The 14,581-nt window shown below is 37.9% G+C and overlaps 1 protein-coding gene across 1 annotated transcript in view; it reads left to right on the forward strand.

The window, feature by feature from the left end:
- The window catches only part of LOC136864404 (SERPINE1 mRNA-binding protein 1), a 277,245-nt gene extending 263,297 nt beyond the window's left edge, over window positions 1–13,948 (forward strand). Inside the window, exon 8 of the mRNA XM_067141348.2 lies at window positions 11,033–13,948. Within this exon, the coding sequence (XP_066997449.2) occupies window positions 11,033–11,131 (99 nt within the window). The 3' untranslated portion in view covers window positions 11,132–13,948. The remainder of the gene's footprint in view (window positions 1–11,032) is intronic.
- Window positions 13,949–14,581: the final 633 nt, after the last annotated feature.

Raw genomic sequence — 14,581 nt, forward strand, 5'->3', positions numbered from 1 at the left:
CTGTCCAATAAAATTGTCTGGGATCCATAAAGCCTTCGCTGCAGCTTCCGCTAAGTGTCCATATTTTGATTTCAGGAAAAGAAGAATGGCAATCACCTGCACTACTTTTTATTATTACCAGTACTGACCAACATCATTATTGTTGTTACGCACTCTGGTGTACAGAAGGAGAAATTCGGAACCCTTCTGTATCTTTCCTCTTATTCTTCAATCTTTCTTCAGAAGGAGAGGAGGAGGAGGAGGAGTGAAAATTTCAAGACCCTAATGTATCTCTTCATCTTCTTGTTCGTCAGTCTTCGTTTTTAAAAAGAAAGAAGTATGATATCCCGATGTTGAAAGTTCTCGTACGTTGGGAATTGGCTTTATCATTGTGCATTACACTTCTTGGATCAAAAAATTAAAATTGCATTAAGCGGAATCCTCTATACAAAGTGCCTTTCATTGAGACGAGGCATTGTGTTGTCTACTCAATTTCGACCTGGCACTTCCCTTTCCACATCCCTACCACACTCAGCAAGAAGCCCCCCAACCAGATCAACCCTAAATTTCAATTTTTTCTGGAAGTTAAATTTGTACATTACAAAAGGGTTGAATGCAGCAACATTTAACAACCTTCTAATGAGTTTGGTATACCACTTGCAGATGATATTCCTTTCTAGCAAATAACTCATCACCCTCCCATGTATTTATTATTGTCTTTGGCAATAATGTGTTTCACCTCTTGACTCGCCCCTCTTCTTCGCAACTGTGTCATCACCGTGGAAGGTAGAAACGAATGATTTTTTTAAAATATTCATCCACTTCAGAACAGATACGAATCAGCTTGTTGAGGTGCAGATATCCATCAACAATGCGTGGCCTTGATTCAGCAGTGGTCCTACCAAGTTCATTACAAATGCACTAGTCTTAGGTATGTCAGATGAATTGATAGGACTGAGTCTAGTGTCTTTGCCTGTGTACACAAGAAATATCAAATTTAGATTCACACAGTTCATACGTTTTTATGCCAGACTGAAGACTAGAGTGAAAGAAACTGTTTGAAAGCGTTGCCTTTCCGTAGAGTGAGCGATTCATCTATAGTAATATTCTGATCACGAAGATATGTTGTTTTGAATTTTTCATTAAAATGCTCTAGCACAGGAAACCTGAAGAGTTTTGTGCAGCCTTGGAAAAGTTGAGGGGTTAAAGGGATTTTCAATGCAGATTTTTCCATTTGTGTTGCTGTTCCTCTCCACTATTTAAGAAGGAAGCCATACTTCCTCGACTCAGTTAATATAGCTTTAGTTTGTCAAATACAAACTACCGTATATACTCGTGTACTAGACCCCCTTCCATATTAGACCCACCTTCGCTTTTCGAGATGAAGAAAATGAAAAAGAAATCTCGTACACAAGGCATAATTCGTCAGAGAACAAAGATTCGACTTCGAAGCAGATACAAGCCTTACTGCAGCTCTGATGACATAACACAAATTTGTGAATAGTTTTGTCCGTACGACCCACATAATAAAAACACATCGAATTCATGCAGTACATCTGTGTTTCGTAGTTGAGAAATGTCTGCCTCCGTACTGTAGGCCTACTGCAACTCTGATGACATCGCACAAATATGTGAGTAGTTTCATGTCCAACCCGCGTATTGCAAACACGCATCAGTCCATGTATACGGGTCTGTGGTTTTTATAATTACGAATGTCCGCCAGCGTAATGGTTAGCACAATTGGTTGCCATTCTCAGGAACCTGAGTTCGATTCCTGGTATCTAATTGCCAGAGATTTACGAATGCAAGAAGGTTAATATGTGGTAAAAATGGTATATGCAACTTCTTTCCAAGGGGGGGCCTGTCTAAAAAGAGCTGCACCACTTCGGGATATGGAAACGAATTTACTTTAGTTAAGAAATATTCACGGTGGTGGTTATATAGCTGGCGAAATCATTAAGAAAGTGGTCGTTAAATATCTTGTAACTTGGGTCAATATAGGGTTTATTTTTTGAGAGAAGTAGGTTTTAAAACTTGATCCAAACAATCTAATCATAATGATGATTATTTTACTTGCCAACGTACCTTAAAAAAATTATTATTATTATTATTATTACTTGATTTTCAGAAACTCCAAACTAAACATACTATGCTTTAATAAAAAATTGAGACAACGATCATTCAAAATTAAACATTATGATAATAAAACGGATTACCGCCACACCTGTCGATATCCACAATCTTTCTTGTTATTTATTTTTAATCTTCTCATCGTGGAACTTCTGGAACTAGGCGGGAACTTCATAGCATACGTAACCTAAACAGTGCGGTCACTCTTATCTCATTTCCAGCTTTTTAGGTAAATCCTCATGTGATAAATGTGGAGAACAAGTATGAAATATACTTAAAAATAAGAGTTTGGCTTTCAGCAGCAGCAGCAGTTTTCCAAAGAACGCTTCCAGTCACTACAGTAGGACCCCGCTTTAACGTTCCCGCTTTTAACGAAGATTTTCGTAAGGCCCAGCCAAATCGCCATGAGCACAATATTTAAACCCTCTCCCAACGAACCCCGACATAAGAAAAAGTCCACTTTTAAGGAATATGTTTCACATAAATTATGATCACACATCCCTTGTAACGAAAACTCTCATTAAGATACTTTTTTCTAAACTTGATTTAAACGTTGATTAACTTCCTTTTTCAGTTCAAGCAGGAAACAGGTCAAGGTTTGCAGTCGGAAAGCTGCTCAAATCCCGGCTTCTTTCGAGATACACAAAGATAAGGATCTGCGAAGGTGTTTTGAAAAGTCTTTGCAAAGTCCGAGAGATGGCACCACCGGCGCGTATCGAGGTCATGTTTAGTTAGTAGCATCTCTTGAATGAACGCACACCAAGTTTCAGCCATGTTGGTCTATTTCTTTGTGTTTGGCATTCGTGCGAATCAAGGAACTCAAGTGATTTTCAAGAAATCGACAAAAAAGAACTTTGTGTGGTGTTTAAAAATTACTTTATGAAAGGCAAAACGCCTCAGGAGACTAAAGCGAAGCTTGATAAACATTATGGTGACTCTGCACCTTCGATTATAACAGTTTGTAAGTGCTTTCAAAATTTTCAGGAGTGTTGATGTTTCTTAAGTCCTTCTCCTTGTCTCCAATGCTGCTTCCTACATGATTGCCACTGCACCTCTCCTCAAAACTTTCTATCCTTCTTTAATTCATGTTACTTGCATGGCCATGCCTTTCATAGACTCGCAAAAACAGTTAGGGCCGAATTTCCTGCAGTAAATACTCTTATTTCAACAATGAAAAGTGTTCTGTAAGGCTCCATCAAGAATAGCCATCTTTCGAGGGAAACTCCCATCTATTCCCCTTCCACCACAGCCAATTATCACCCGTTGGGTTTCCTGGATGGAAGCTGCCCTGTATTATGCAGAATATCTTGAGGAAATCGTGACTGTGATAGGCAATTTGCCTTTAACTGACAACTCTGCATGTGTGTCGTCTGTCAAAGAGCAGTTTTTTAATGATTGTTCCGTGTTCAGAGAGACATTGCGTATATTCAGGCAAATTTTTCATTTCTTCCAGTCAACATTACAAAAATGGAGGAAAAAGGAAACAGTCTCAAACAGCAATTTTCTCTAATAGGGAACATGCATGATCTGGGGCTTTAATTAAAAATATGCTAATCTGATTCAAAATTTCACGCAGAATTAAAAAATGTGATCAGAATGTACAAATATTAACTCCAAACATGATAAAAATCTAAATTAAAGTACGAAAATGTCACGTCACGCAAGTACGCGATCTCATTGGTCTGACGTCATCGTACAGGTTGACTGAATTAGCAGGCGAAATAACACATAGTGTGCTGTGAGAAGCAGGATACACTTAGCGTATTTCTACTTTGTTAGTGTCTGGTTTGGTTAAATTCGAAGTCTATACATTGGATAATAATCTGAGTGGTATATTTTAGACTTAAAATGAATCCTGCGCAGACAGTGAGGCAGAAAATTTATAAATTGTGTATATTTCCGATAAGCAATAACACATCGCATGCCATCCCAAACAAATTGTTTATAAATGTTCCAAAGATGCTAAAACTAGGGAGAAATGGATTTTGGCGAGTCGGAGAAATGCTGGTAATATATCGGAAAAGTCTACAGTTTATTTTTTTAAAGATCATTTTAACGTGAGTTGAATTTGTTTGAATTTTCAATCACTTTTCCATGTCAGCTCTTCTAGTGGTAACACTTTGAATTTTAATGTATGATGCTTTAGTTAAATGCTTCATTTACATCTTGGAATATGAAAGTAATAAACAGTGCATTAATTAATGCTGATTATTAAAGTATTCTCCAAACCTAACCTATGTTTTGGGTGATCCATGTCTAGGTAATAAACCAAAGGGGTTATGAACCATATTGACAGCTCTAATTATACCAATTTATCTTTGCATACGACAGTTATTTATGTCTTTTGAAGATTTTACATTTGTAAAGAAATTTAGGCTATAGCTAAATACTCTATAATTAGAGTTCGTGATTTTTAGCATTTGCAATAAATGCGAAATATGTCGAAACTTTGTCAGTGTATGTGCCTTCATCTTACATGACCCGTACGAGTGGTTTTTAGCGATTTCGAATTAGCGATAAAATGCGAAATTGATTCAAAATGCGAAATTCTACAATTTATGCGAAATAGATGCGAAACTCGCAGTTTTATACGAAATAAAAATATATCTTTGTAAACACGATGCCTTTTTTCTTAAAAATGAGATATATGTTGTTATTTATTTCAGGAGAAATAATTATTACGGCGCCCATTGCGATCGTAAAGCGGTAACATGCTTTATCGGACACTTCCGTCCTGCTACACGGAACGTTTATAAGTTCATTATCGCAATTAGCTGGTCGGAGAGATTTATTCTCTTTGTTTTGTAGCCTACCCGATTGATGTCAGATGATACCTGAAGCTCTGTGTAAATAGTAACTCTGAGCTGAAATACGGAAAATAAAAAAAAGCACCTCATTTTGACGCTCGTTGTAAACAATCATGGCGGCATCCAAGCGCGGCATGGATGAGTTTATTGCCGTAACTGGTTTGAAAATAGTGATGTTGAAAGTGGAAATGATTCTCTGGAGAGTGAAAATACTTCAACTGACAGTGATGAAAGTGATTCCGATTTCAGTTCTGAGATGATAGTGTCAATTGAAACTACGTGACAAAACGAGAATGTAACAAGAACGAGTGAGAAGTCTAGTTTTTTTTTGCTAGTTGCTTTACGCCGCACCGACACAGATAGGTCTTACGACGACAATGGGACAGGAAAGGCCTAGGAATAGGAAGGAAGTGGCCGTGGCCTTAATTAAGGTACAGTCCCAGCACTTGCCTAGTGTGAAAATGGGAAACCGCGGAAAACCATCTTCAGGGCTATCGACAGTGGGGTTCGAACCCACTATCTCCCGGATGCGAGCTCCTAACCGCACGGCCAACTCGCCCGGTGAGAAGTATAGTAAAATGATACTTAGAATTATGATCTTGTTGACAATAAGCCTCTTTCTGTAACATGTAAACCAGTTTTTGAAATTCACTCTATAGTGGGGAGGGGGTTGGGTAATTATACGAAAAAATTGACGTAGGGAATGAATTTCTAACCCCACAGTTCTGGGATCACGTTACTAAGGAAACCAATGCCTATGCCTCTACATTTCTTGCTAATTTATCTGCTTCCCTTGAAACCAGTAATACTTACGAACAAAAACATTTGTTTCCTGTTACTATAGACGAGCTGAAAGCTCACTTTGCTTTGTGTATTCTTATGTGATTAATCAAATTTATGTTAAAGTGACGAAAAAATAAATGGTATGTTAGGGATTATTTTCTTTCACAAGTACTGGCAGGCCAAGGGGTTAAGTCATTCAATGTGTGGAATTTCTTTCACTGACTAAAGAGCACTGCAAGGAACAATCTATCAAACAGCAAATACACTTTCAAGCACCACGTTCATTCTCTTTGTGTATTGACCCTTGATCTTAGTCGGTTATTCTTGACATTGGTGTTGAGTAGTAGTTCTGTTTAAAAGTACGGTAGTGATTTATTTTATTGTCTGGTAGCCATGGGTAGAAGCGAAGTGACGATCAAACAGCATGCGGAAAGTCACAAATCGGGACATTTTTTTGTAAGGATACAGATGGCCTATATTGATGTGCTGACTCTGCAATCAAAGACTTGAAGAAAAAAAATGTTTTGCAGTCCTTCCTTTGCCTTGGCAGCACTTCTGTCCATTTGGGCCTCTACGAACAGTGTCGATGTAGAGTTGTTTTTAGCAACTACAACTTAATATTGTAACTGATGAGCGGTCTCAAATGAAGGAGGACAACTTTTAAGCAATTGGCATGTTGTACTTTAATCATCATTGGAATTCCTCTTCCTTGTAGGTGTGTTGTACTGTGATAAATACGTTCAGAATAGTATTTTTCACTTTGAAATTGTGTTTGTAAATTTGAAAATAAGCATATTCCTGTGTGTGCGTTAATACTTGCAGTCTTATGTTGATGTTTGTCTTATTTTCCATAGTGAATTCAAAACTGCAAGACGAGCAATGTGTGATTAAACAGTATGATTTTACTCCCAACTGTTGTGTGTGCACTTTAGCAAATTATGCCTATTTTTAACCAATTTGCTACAAAACGCTAAATTTGAGAAGTTTAGATGCTACAAAACGCTAAATTTGAAAATCAAAACGCTAAATCTCTGATTTTTAAATGCTATAAACCACGAACTCTATAATATAACAAACAATAGGCGTGTACGTCATGAAAAGAAACAACGTGAATTTAACAAATATATATATCTACACAAAACCAATGCTTGTCTGTTGGGGTCTTATAAGTTAACAGTGCTCAGTTAAATAGTGATGTTGGTGTTTAAAATATTATCCAACTTAACCTAAGTTTTAGGGTATACAAGCCAAGTCAGTAAACCGAAGGATAAAAATACCGGGCGAGTTGGCCGTGCGGTTAGGAGCACGCAGCTGTGAGCTCGCATCCGGGAGATAGTGGGTTCGAACCCCAGTGTCGGCAGCCCTGAAGATAGTTTTCCGTAGTTTCCCATTTTCACACCAGGCAAATGCTGGGGCTGTACCTTAATTAAGGCCACGGCCGCTTCCTTCCCATTCCGAGGCCTTTCCTGTCCCATCGTCACGATAAGACCTATCTGTGACTGTGCGATGTAAAGCAAATAGCAAAAAAAAAGTAAAAGTCACAGTACCCAAAGACATTCCTGTATTGAACGACTAAAATGTCACCAAGACACTTTTCTTGCGTCATATGCTCAGCTTGTTAAAAGCCAAATGTAATTAATGTTATTGGCATTACGCCCGCTAACTACTATGGTTTTCGGAGACGCCGATGTGCAGGAATTCAGGCCTGCAGGAGTTCTTTTACGTACCAGTAAATCTACCGACACGAGGCTGACATATTTGAGCACCTTCAACTACCACTGGACTGAACCAGGATCGAACCTGCCAAGTTGGTCAGAAGGCCAGCACCTCAACCGTCTGAACCACTCAGCCTGAGTTGTGAAAACAAGATGAAGTCATATTTATCTTTATCATGTTTAACTTTTTCCCTCCACCAAGATATTTAATGTTTCTCTTTCATGGGCCCCGGAAGTGGGTAGGACAGTTGCCCCAACCATAAATATATATTTTATCGAGAATGATATAGACCTATAGTACTATGATCTTTCTTTCTTTCTTTCCTTCTTTCTTTCTTTCTTTCTTTCTTAATCAGTTTATCCTTCAGGTTTGGTTTTTCCCTCGCACTCAGCGAGGGATTTCACCTCTACCGCTTCAAGGGCAGTGTCCTGTAGCGTGAGATTTTGGGTATGATGATACAACTGGTGAGGAGGGTCATTACCTCGCCCAGGCGGCCTCACCTGCTATGCTCAACAGGGGCCTTGTTGGAGGATGGGAAGATCGGAAGGGATAGACAAGGAAGAGGGAAGGAAACGGCCGTGGCCTTAGGTGCCTGGGAGAGAAGTGGGAAAATACGAGAAACCACTTCGAGGATGCCTGAGGTGGGATTCGAAACCCCTCTACTCAGTTGACCTCCCGAGGCTGAGTAGACACCGATCCAGCCCTCGTACTATTCGTTTTCAACTTGCATGGCAGAGCCGGGAATCAAAACCGGACCTCCGGGGGTGGCAGCTAATCACATTAACCACTACACCACAGAGGCGGACTAGTACTATAATGCTACCTATATGTTTATGTTAGTACTGAAATCCGATTTCTTGCTTTACTAATGCTGAAAGCCCGAAAATGTAATGTTATTCTTTAATATGGGAATCAGTCTAGAAGGAAATGTTGAAAGTGATGTGATTTCTATCCAGGTTCGTTGTTATCCTAATACTATGAGTCACAGTACATTGCACGTATATAAAAGATGCCACTTACAAACTTGCTTTTTATCCGCGAATTTCTACGGCCACAAAAGTCGCTATTTTTCACTAATGATGATATCTACGCATGATAGATTGTCTGACTGTGCTGTTTTGAACCTTTCTTCTGTCATTTTGAAGTTATTCGCGATCACGAATAATAAACAATCGGCTTTTAGTAACGGCTGATGCACAATGGCTGGTAGAGCTGCATGCGGTACTGGATCGTGACGTCACAGCGCGCCGCTTACGTCAGAGGCCGTTTCACTCGCCTTGCGGAAAAGCACTTTTGAACATTTTTTTAAATAGTAGAAAACAAGGCAACTCACCCCACTGTAATACGTTTACGTACTATTTCATTGGTGTACTTTTTAAAAAAAAAAATATTTTTGAAAATTATGCATGTTCCCTATTGAGGAAGCTGAGAATAACATACAAAGTGCTAGGGGCAAGGTAGGGGATAGAATAATAGACAAGTGGTCTAGTGTACTGCAGAGGAACCCAGGTTATTCAGTGCTGAAAAGGGTACATCATGTAATGGATGGGGAAAAGGTTGACTTACCAAGTAAAATTGAATTGAAAAATGTAGGTAAATTTCCCTATGCCCCTCTAACATCTGTGAGTATGGAGCGCTCTTTTTCTGATTTCATAATGATTTTAACAGACAATTTGAAGAAGAAAAATTGGAAAATTTGAGGAAGATTATTATGTACTGTAAAGCAAACTACGAATGAAAGTAATGTAGGAATGTTCCTCACAAATAATAAACACATACTGCATTCGCGTTTACACCGTTATTGGCTGCCTACAATGCTGTAATTTTATACAATGATTTTAGTATTAAGGTTTTAGTTTAGTACTGATAAAGATATATCATATAATCCATAAGTTTTTTGACACATGACTTTATGTTTTTGAGAAATGTCTTTTATTCTGTCCATGTCTTTTATTCTGTCCTAATTTTGCAGTTATTTCGGTTAACAATAGGGATACCACGTTTGTTAAAGTAAAGGAGTATCATGTTACAGTTTAAGTGTATATTGTAATATTTTAAAGTCTATATCCTGCCTATCCACACATTTTAAAAACATATTTTAAGTGTCTATTTTCTCTTTTAAAAGCCTATTTAATTGTTTTTAAAAGCCTATTTTAGGCGCCTAAAACCAATTTTTTAAGAGCCTAAAATCCCAGGTCTAGTAATAATACATGTAATGCGAGATGTTTTGGTCAGATATTCCTAATCTACATTAGCTACTCTAGTTTGAAATTTAGTGACTCATCAATATGTATACGGCAGAACCTTGATGGATAGTTCTCGGAACTGTCGTTTTCCCATATCCATTGTTCAGTAGTTTTATCGCATCAATCGTCAAAAAGAAAATTGTCCTCAGCCACAATTTTCCCGCATGGATTGATCATGCATAAGAAAAATTCATGCAAGTTTTTTTTTAATTTAAAGAGACAGCTGAATACTCTAGCACATAATAGCAGCAACCTGTTACGCAAGAATGTATGAGCAATTAAGAGTTGCTAATCTTGAGTAAGGCTCTCGTAAGCCGGAGTGCTTTGCGCAGGTTATTCACGCGCAAGCTCAGTATGAGCCTCCTGGTGCCAATGCTTCTTCTCGACCCACTAACTGGCCCCTAGAAGTATTCTTATTTACAAGAATTAAAACTGAGGCACTGTTAAACTGAAATTTGCCACCATTTTCTGTGTTGCTATTGGCTGGCTGTGACATCGTCCGAGGCTCGCCATGTTTAATTTCTAACCTCTGTGACATCATCCGAGCCGCTCCATGTGGGATCTCTAACCTATTGTTCGCGAAGGGTCTACGGAATCTTTACCAAAATACAGGTTATCGTCGTAATATCCACATATGTCATTAATTTACTATAAGTGAACTGACCTTGAAGGTTTTCTAATTACTACGAGATGCAAGGAAAAGTTCAACGAAACGGCGTAAAAGTCGCACTTTTATTTTCATCGCGTATGTTGGGACTGCAATATTTTGACACCGTTATGTATCGTGTGAGAATGTCCGGCTCCATGGCTAAATGGTTAGCAGATGTTGGCCTCAAGTTCGAGGGGTCACAATCGGGTTGGGGATTATAACTTTTGTTGGTTAATTCCGACAGTTTGGGTGTGTGTGTGTGCGCGCGCGTGCGCACGCGCAGATTTATCCATTAGGATTCATCATAGGTAGAGCCGCATTTTTATAGGTGTGTAGATCGCCTGTCACGCGATAACTCGAAAGATCTGCACGTGGCTTCGGAGGTCACACGCCATCATCGTTTTTATTATTTTGCTTGCCCCTATTTTGTGTCACCCGCATTTATAGTTTTCCCATATCCACAGTCATTTCCCCCCTCCCCCTTGAACGATGCATCGAGGTTATACTGCATCTGTTCAGTATGAGCATGAGGCCATTAAACTTCTGTTCCTCCCCACTAGTTGTTCAGATAATTTTTTAAAAGATAAGTGTTTTGAATTTGATTGTCTTGAGTAGCTATAGTGCCTTCTTACATGCTTATTTAAAAAAAATCAATGTGTAAAACACAGCAAGATTTGCACATTTTTAAATCTTTAACTAATTTCATTTAAATCTTTCAACAGGTTCGTGGGTTCGGAGACAGGAGTGATGCTTACCACCGAACTCAGAGGCAGAGTGCTCCAAAAGTGGATGACGAGCATGATTTTCCATCACTGGGATAAATGAAAAACTGAAGTAATTCACAGTTCTACCACCTAATCCCCTTATCAGAGACAGATAACTCCCCACATAGAATGTGGAGGTTTTACTATATGTGCAGGGATTATCTAGTTAAAATTATAAAATAAAAGATTGGTATGTACTACCTTGTCCATGAACCAAGGTAGCTAAATTGAATTTGTTGTAGTGTCTCTGTTGAGAGGCCAGTTGTGCAAAACATATTTGGTCATTTGAACAGTTTTGTATATTCTCCCTCCTTGAACTCTACATGTGCTGTTTGTCTCACAATGAAAGTGAGCTTACAATATGCAGTGGGTCTTCCATAATTTTGGACCTTAGAAGACAGGGGAAGTAATTTTTGTTTGCAGCTTGCATGTTATGCAAGATATTTCTTCCTGTAAGGATGTAAGGTTGATACCCTAAATGTGCCCACTTTGAAAATTCTGCACTTGCAATTGAAAGTAACTCGTACTTAACCAGCGAGCGTTAAGATACGATGGGCCAGTAACTGCATTCAAATCTGGGTCATTTGTGTTGCATCTGGCAGTTGACTTGCGTTTGTTAGATAGAACTTTTCTTCCCTTTCTTTCATTGTTTCCTTTCTTTTCTCTCACCATTCATTCCTTTATTTGTTCTGATGATTTATTATTATTATTATTATTATTATTAGTATTATTATAATACTATTGATTGTGTGGGATAAACTGCTCAGCAACTAACCATTTTTTTTAATTGTAAATTAATGGTTGCAGACTTGTAAAGAAATCTTGATTTCCAAATTGGTCATGCACTTGCTTGTATGTTTATTAGTTACTGAGATATTAGTTCAGAAAATAAAAAGAAATGGGGATTTTTATATTTGTTTTAAAATTAGTTAAAAGGGAGGAATTTTAATAAATGTGTGTACGTACGTATCCACGTACATATGTACCTTGTATATTGTGTTGACATTGCACTTAGTTTGGTGCAATTCATTATACACTCTCTAGCTATTTTTTTCTCTTTTGTATCTTAGTTACACGAGTAAACATGCATGGACCTTATATATTTAGGTTTTCAGAATTTTTATATTTGTTTGCTTTTTCAAGCTATTTATCATTCTGATGGATCTCTTTCTTTCTTTCTTTCTTTCTTTCTTTCTTTCTTTCTTTCTTTTAAAGGCTGATCAATACTAATGGTGTTGCATATAAGTTCCTCGTGAAAAAATCCACTACTGGAAAAATCAATTTTGTAGAGATGTACATTATTTTAAACATACTTCAAAAGAAGTTAACTAGTGAGAAAGAAAGGACAGATTTGTACATGGACTTGAAAGAAATGTCACTATTTCAGCTCACTGAATTTTGTATGTTTCCATGCATTATTTCTGCACACTGTCTGCATTTGTGGATATTTTGTGGTGAATAAAATTTGAAACTACAACTCTTACAGATCATGAAATGGTTGAATATGATGTATCTGTGAAACCTTAGTGCTCTAAATAAGATTACATAGTTTCCTGAAGAGAGAATGTGCATGCATGTGTGCAGTATCAATTCAGCCAATAATCTCTTCATTGGAAGGTGAAGATTACTGCAAGCTAGCTGCATTTTCAAGAAATTATGAAATCCCCATTTTGGTACATTTCTCGAATGATTTCTGGCAGATGTCTTATTCTGACGGTGTCATTCTCACATTTTGTTCATGGTCTACGAAGCTGAATATTTAATAGAAGTTTTGTAACTCTCAGGCTGTGCTATAAAACAGTGATATTTCAGGTAAGTGTTCCAGTTACATTCTATACTAAAGTTCTGTGAGAATTATTCTCTTTTCTTAAGTAATATTTGAGAGAACACATGTTTAGGAGGTACTATACTTAGCTGAAAAGGAATATGTCTCTAGCACATACCTAAGAAAGTGCAAAGTTCATAAATTTCAGCTATCCTTAATAGAGGAGTTGAATAATAAAACTGAAAGGCTAGCTGGGCAACCTTATTGCATCTTAGTTTTCTTTTACTCTCTCAGTAAGTTTACATGGGGATTGAAATCGATTTGAGTACACTTACCATATTGAATACGATCCCCATTTACATGTAGTATTTGAGTACGGGTGTCGTATTGAATCCGCCAGGCAACATCGATGTATACAGACGGTGCAGAATTGTAGTAAAATCGATATCACCTCTTAGAATTTAAAAACTCCAAATGAAGTAAAAGCCTAGGAGATTACTTTCAATTTTGAAAGTATATGTGGTATTCCAAATGTAATTGGTGCAATAGATAGAACGCACATTCCAGTTTTACCCCCAACAGAAGGTTATCGTGATTTTTTTTAATTGCCAGGGCTGGCCGTCTTGTAATAAGATTGCAGTTGCTGATCATTTATACAGGTAAATATATTTACTGGCTTATTAGATTTATTTCAACTGAACTTTAATGATGATGATTTTGTCAGAACAAACATGGAGTGTGTGCGCAGTCGTTTTCAATACGATCTCAGTGCGATCTGCGTTTAAATGGAACTCAAATCGAACCGAGTACGATACGATCCCAGATTTTACCGTATCGACCTTGAGACTCAATCCGAACCGAGTGCCCGTTTACATGGCGTTTTCAATATGGGAAGTGTACTCCGGTCAATCGATCTGAATCCTGCATGTAAACGTACTTACTGTTATGAAACATGATCTATGTGTCCTCATTTCCTTGCCTTGCCGTACTTAGTTGTGTTTAGATTTTGTTCTTTTTTACTCCCCTTCACAAAATTGCTACTTTGTCATCTTTGACTAAGTATTGTCAGAAATTGTATAGAGGTTGAATAAATTTGGGATTTCATATTTCTTGTTTTAACATTATTTTAAAACTGAATTACCATACCTGCTTACTCGACCTTTTTTGTGTGTAGGTTTTTTAATACTTTTAGGTAATAGAAAAAAATCAAATCCCTGATAAATTGATATATGGAAAGATAGGAATACAGCAGCTCTTGTTCCCTTTGTTGACACGACGGTCACTTAGCATGTACTTCATTAAGTTATTGCCGGCTTTTATTGAGCGTTCTACATAGAACTGGGACTTTAAAATATCCACTGGGCGAGTTGACTGTGCGGTTAGGGGCACGTGGCTGTAAGCTTGCATCCGGGAGATAGTGGGTTCGAACCCCACTCTCGGCAGCCCTGAGGATGGTTTTCCATGGTTTCCCATTTTCACACCAGGCAAATGCTGCAGCTGTATCTTAAAGCCACAGCCGTTTCCTTCCAACTCCTAGGTCTTTCCTATCCCATCATCGCCACGTAAAATTGTACAATTAAAATATCCAGAAATTGGCATAACCTTTTCGTATTTTGAGGTATGCTGTTGTGAATACGCTGCCTAAACTATTACAGATATGTCACAATTTTATTGGTAACATTTATAGCTCTTAATGAAATCATCTTGTAGACGGTATCCTGTACACGGTGCTTATAAGTGTG

This window comes from Anabrus simplex, chromosome 2 (assembly GCF_040414725.1).
Source record: "Anabrus simplex isolate iqAnaSimp1 chromosome 2, ASM4041472v1, whole genome shotgun sequence".
In the NCBI taxonomy this organism is placed as follows: Eukaryota; Metazoa; Arthropoda; class Insecta; order Orthoptera; family Tettigoniidae; genus Anabrus; species Anabrus simplex.